General features: G+C 38.1%; 1 protein-coding gene across 1 annotated transcript in view; it reads left to right on the top strand.

The window, feature by feature from the left end:
• Positions 1-6000, top strand: part of LOC121370597 (cysteine-rich motor neuron 1 protein-like) — a 106113-nt gene that overhangs the window by 70074 nt on the left and 30039 nt on the right. The window contains exon 4 of the mRNA XM_041495926.1: positions 797-921. Within this exon, the coding sequence (XP_041351860.1) occupies positions 797-921 (125 nt within the window). The remainder of the gene's footprint in view (positions 1-796; positions 922-6000) is intronic.

The raw sequence follows: 6000 nt of genomic DNA, 5'->3' as shown, positions 1-6000 counted from the left end.
GTTGGTTTCAGTTAACTTTGTGTGTCATGGTAAACAATAAAACTTAAGTAGGTATTTATTTGTGAATTTGAATTTTGAAGTTTTTTAGATTAAATGTACACCATGTCAGATAAATATGACGCAGGCCGGTTTTTACTGAATATCAGAATGGTGATGGAGCACCTGCTTGAAGCGTATACGAAGGGATGTCATTGATCCCATTGGATTTTTTACTGAATATCAGAATGGTGATGGAGCACCTGCTTGAAGCGTATACGAAGGGATGTCATTGATCCCATTGGATTTTCTTCTGTTCTGTTCAGTGCCCCAGTCTTCACTGGTATACACAGAGGGACATTGTATACCTTCTTTGTGCACATGTATAATACATACACCATCCTCTCTCCGCCCCCCCGCCCTTCCCCCCCCCCCCCCCCCCCCACTCTTCCTACCCTTAAATATGCTTTCAGTGGACACTCACACCTAATAGTCACTGATTAACCAATAAAATGGTGCATTACTGTCAGAAGAAATATTCCAGTATCATGGTTACACCTGTGTTGTTGTTTTTGTTTGTTTGTTTGTTTGTTTGTTTGTTTTGTTTGGTTCAGGGTTTTTTTAAATCCCACTGTTCCCTTTCCTTTTACTCCTTTCAATTTGATCTCATTTCTTCCCGATCTGGCAACTCCTCCTATCTTTTAACTTTTTTGCTGTCCACCTCCACACATCCCAGTCCTTGTCTCTCCAACCACAATGTTACACCTGTGGTTAATAATTACATACACATATTTGAGTTGTCCCGTGTTTAACATTTCAGATGTACGTGTAAGCCCAAAGCTGAGTGTCCCACCGTGTCGTGTCCACTTGGCACCCAGATACAGATGCTTTCCAGGGCCACAGCCATGCCTGGGTCCTGCTGTGAAAACTTCCAATGTGTAAATGGTAAGTCATTCATGTGTGTGGTACTAGTATGTTATTCATTTCATTTCAACTTATTTCCGTGCTTATATCCAATTAAGGTTCAAGCACTCTGTCCAGGGCACACATCTCAGCTGTCTGGTTTGTCTGTCCAGGTTAGTTGTTAATTGTTTTAGTGGTTAGTGTGAGAGAAGATGGTGTAATGGTCGTACACCTACCCATTGAGTCATTAAAACTTGCTCTGCATGGGAGCCGGTACCGGGCTGCGAACCCTGTACCTACCAGCCTTATGTCTGATGGCTTAACCATGACACCACCAAGGCCAGTATATCAAATAAAAAGCTTTCTTTTATATCATGAAGTTTATCCGTCCAGGAGCTAGGATGTAGCTTCCTTTTCCAACCAGTGCCTCATGATTAATGCATTACAGGCCAGGGTATGTACTGTGTTGTATAAGAGAAAGTACCTGGTACATATTAAATATCCCCTGATCCTTTTTCCTCAACCAAAGTTAAAAGTTTGTTTTGTTTAATGACACCACTAGAGCACATTGATTTATTAATCATCGGCTATTGGATCTCAAACATTTGGTAATTTTGACATATAGTCTCCGAGAAGAAACCCGCTACATTTTTCCATTAGTAGCAAGGGATCTTTTATATGCACCATCCCACAGACAGGATAGCACATACCACGGTCTTTGATATACCAGTCGTAGTGCACTCGTTGGAATGAGAAATAGCCCAACGGGCCCACCAACAGGGTTCGATCCCACAACGACCGCGCATCAAGTGAGCGCTGTTTTACTGGGCTGCGTCCCGCCCTCCTCAGCCAAATGTAGTATGTTGGACATAAAACCGAGGTGGTTTTAAAAGTACTGAGGGGTTAAATAACTATTAATTTCCTTATATCCCACCAGTGCTCTACGACAATTACTGTATTATACTTTATTTTCGCGTGGAATTTATTTTCGCGTTTTTCGCGTGTGAATGAAATTCGTGAAAATATATTCCACGCAAAAATTAACTTTTTATAAAGGCCGACAAAAAAAAAAAAAAAATATGTAGTCTCGTTCAACTATACCACATTAGTTTCCGATGTACGAGGCTAGTAGTAACAAAGCAGTGCTCCCTCCTGTCACGGAACAAACCACAAAACACAAAAGCTGTTTAAAACTTTAAATCAAGAACACGATTGTAAGTACATACATGATAATAAAACAATACTAACACTAAAAAGCTTTATGCTGTTTTGCTTCGCATGTGCTAGCGATCAGTTCATCGGACAGAGTCTACACGTGTTCAACGACGGAAGTAAACATGCATTATCACAGTATATTAAAAATGTGGAAGTGAAAAAATCCGGACTGGGCTATGTTAAGATGTTTCACAATTTTATTTTTATTTTTGGCCTGTTAGCCAATCACAAACCATTTTGAACTAGTATTTTGACGGCAATAAATATTGTTTCAATCAAACTTAAGTTACTGAGTACTAGTAGCTTGTGCCTTCAAATTTCGTTCGTTTGTTTTCGGTTTTTGTTTTTATAACAATTATAAGGACAATAAAGTATTGATTGGTTAAAGCAGGAAAATTATTGTTTTATGTGTATAGCACTCGTGTGTACATGTAGGATTAGTTCTACAGATTAGTGTAACAACCGGCAAAACTAAGTTCCTTTTTTAAAACAAATCTGTACTTTGTTTTTTTATTGATGGGGGTTGGGAGATTTGCGAAAATAAATGTTCGTGAATTGACCCATTTTCATTAAATCGCAAAAAATTTATCCTGCGAAAATAAAGTATTCTACAGTATGTCATGATGAAGCTATGGGGTGTGGTGTTTTGTCCCATTCATATTCATTAAATCTGGCAGTTGGAAAAATTTCTTCCTAAAATCGCAAAAAATTTATCCTGCGAAAATAAAGTATTCTACAGTATGTCATGAAGAAGCTATGGGGTGTGGTGTTTTGTCTGTTAAATGTTCATATGCATCATAGCCCTTGCTGGCAGTTGGAAGGACTAGCCTGTAGGTTTCTTCTCTAACAACCGAGACCAATGTTTGACTCTTTAACATCTGCTGATTAAATGTTTAGTTGTGTTGGGTGTTGTTAAAGGGTCATATACTCAAGTTTTCATGTTTGTTTGAATGTACAAGCCTCTGAACATTTCAAATAAAATCAAGTAACCCATTTTCTTTTTGTGTAATGCAAAATTAGATTCGCTTGAGCAATGCAAGAATAAAACAATTGTTCTCACAGTTTTCAGAGGCCTGATGTATGTGATTATGAGATTTTAAATAATGTGCTGCTGGTGTACCGTACTTGAATGTTCTTGAGCGGTCAAATAATATGTTCCTAATTCAGTATATTCAGTGTATATTCTATTTGTGTAGCTAAAATACATGTGCATCTCAAGAAGACTATGCTATTTCAAAATCTAAAGTACATTGATGTTTTATATCTTTTAAAAGAAAAAAAAAGATTCACAGTATTTATAAGTCAGTTGGCTTACAGAAAAACCTGTATATTCATCACTGGTGAAGGAAGCGATGGGGGGTGGGGGCAAGGGGGCATGTGCTCCCCCCTACTTTTCTTGATCCAATAGCAGCAGCAATGGTTTATATATATTTATATATACATGTTTGAGTGTGTGTATATGTGTTTGTGTGCCCCCCCCCCCCCCCTCCCCACTTTGTGGCACCTTCCTAAGCCACTGTACATGTATTTTATTTTTAATTGTAAGACTGACCTACAAATGCTAAAATTCCTTGCCTGTCTGACTGGTATTAAAAACAGTTTCCGGTTGATTGTTAATGGGGAAAAAAACAAAAGAGTTGATTAATCACTGTAGAAGCTGATAGTTAATTGCCAACCTGTTGGGAGGTGAGCCGTCTGCACATCCATCAGTCAGTGGCACAGTTCGCTCCATCCTCACAGGGCACATTGCACAAATACTTCTCTGTTCACGGAACCGCTTTACAAACCTGTGTCTAACCTGCCATGCTGGTACCACATTTAACACAACAGCAGGCCTCCTCACACCAGATGGAAGGTCCTGGGCCCCGTTCCACGAAGCGATCATAGCCCTAAGATCACCTTAAAGGTATAAGGTAGTTACGCATTTACGGTGATCTTAGCACTAAGTTCGCTTTCGTGGAACGGGGCCCTGGAACATAGAACAAGTTGACTGTAAAACTATTAGAACATAGAACAAGTTGACTGTAAAACTATTAAAACATTGAACAAGTTGACTGTAAAACTACCTGCTCTTAGAACATAGAACAAGTTGACTGTAAAACTATTAAAACATTGAACAAGTTGACTGTAAAACTATTAGAACATAGAACAAGTTGACTGTAAAACTATTAAAACATTGAACAAGTTGACTGTAAAACTATTAGAACATAGAACAAGTTGACTGTAAAACTATTAGAACATTGAACAAGTTGACTGTAAAACTATTAAAACATTACCTGTAAAACTATTAGAACAGAACAAGTACCTGCTCTAAGAGGCTTCTTTGTATACCAGTTGTAAGTTACTGGAACATAGAACAAATTAACTGTAAAACTACTGGAACATGGAACAAGTTTACTGTAATTAAACACTACCTGCTCTAAGAGGCTTCATCGTATCATGTAAGTTCTGGAACTGAACAAGTTGACTTAAAACTTGGAACACTGAACAAGTTGACTGAAAAACTACCTGCTCTCACAGGCTTCTTTGTATACCAACTGTAAGTTACTGGAACATAGAACACATTGACTGTAAAACTACTGGAACATGCTGTAAAACCTGCTTTTCTTCATCGTATACCAGTCATAAGTATAGAACAAATTGACTGTAAAACTACTGGAGCAAGTTTACTGTAAACACTACCTGCTCTGTATAAGTTATTGGTTTCTGTCACCTGCTCTCACATTCAGTCATTATTCCCAATGTAAGTTACTGGAACATAGAGCAAGTAAACTGTAAAAGTACCTGCTGTAAAAGGTTTCTTCATGCCAGTCATAAGTTACTGGAACATAGAGCAAGTAAACTGTAAAAGTACCTGCTGTAAAAGGTTTCTTCATGCCAGCCATAAGTTACTGGAACATAGAGCAAGTAAACTGTAAAAGTACCTGCTGTAAAAGGTTTCTTCATGCCAACCATAAGTTACTGGAACATAGAGCAAGTAAACTGTAAAACAACCTGCTCTAACAGGAGAGACTGAGAGTACACAATACTGTTTTCCCAAATAATCTTATGTGATACCCTGTGACTTATAATAAACAGACATCTATCTTAAATTCTTGTCTTGCTATTCGTCCAAATTATCAAATTGTATTAAACAGGAACCTGCATTTTGACGCTATTTTACTATCATATATAAGGGGCCATTATACTATTATCTAATCTGGTATTTTGGTAACTTCCTATAATGAGGAGCATTACATATTTGTTGAATATGGCCTCTATCTTAATATAGAACAACTCAGCCAGTTATATGAAGCAAACTATAGTGAAACCCCTCTAAATTGGACACCTACAGAACTAAATTAAAAAATCTGGTTTTACAGGGTATCTAGATTAGAGAGGTTATCTTCTATATTGTTATTTAAAAAAAGGACTATCCAATAGCCGATGATTAATACATAAATGGGCTCTAGTGGTGTTGTTAAACAAAAACAAACTTTAATTTTAAAAAGGACTGAAAAATGTCCAGTAAAAAAAAAAAAAAAAACGTTTTATTTAACGACGCACTCAACACATTGTATTTATGGTTATATGGCGTCAGACATGTGGTTAAGGACCACACAGATATTGAGAGTGGAAACCACTTCATGGGCTACTCTTTCTGATTAGCAGCAAGGGATCTTTTATATGCACAACCCCACAGACAGGGTAGTACATACCACAGCCTTTGATATACCAATCATGATGCACTGGCTGGAACGAGAAATAGCCCAATGGGCCCATCAACGGGGATCGATCCCACACCGACCGTGCATCAAGCGAGCGCTGTACCACTGGGCTACGTCCCGCCCCCTAAATGTCCAGTAAGACTGAATTCCAGTTTATAGAGGGTCCCGTTTAGAGGAGTTTTAATGCATATTGTTGGAC

Source organism: Gigantopelta aegis, chromosome 4 (assembly GCF_016097555.1).
Source record: "Gigantopelta aegis isolate Gae_Host chromosome 4, Gae_host_genome, whole genome shotgun sequence".
In the NCBI taxonomy this organism is placed as follows: Eukaryota; Metazoa; Mollusca; class Gastropoda; order Neomphalida; family Peltospiridae; genus Gigantopelta; species Gigantopelta aegis.
This window is presented reverse-complemented; position numbering and strand designations above follow the sequence as displayed.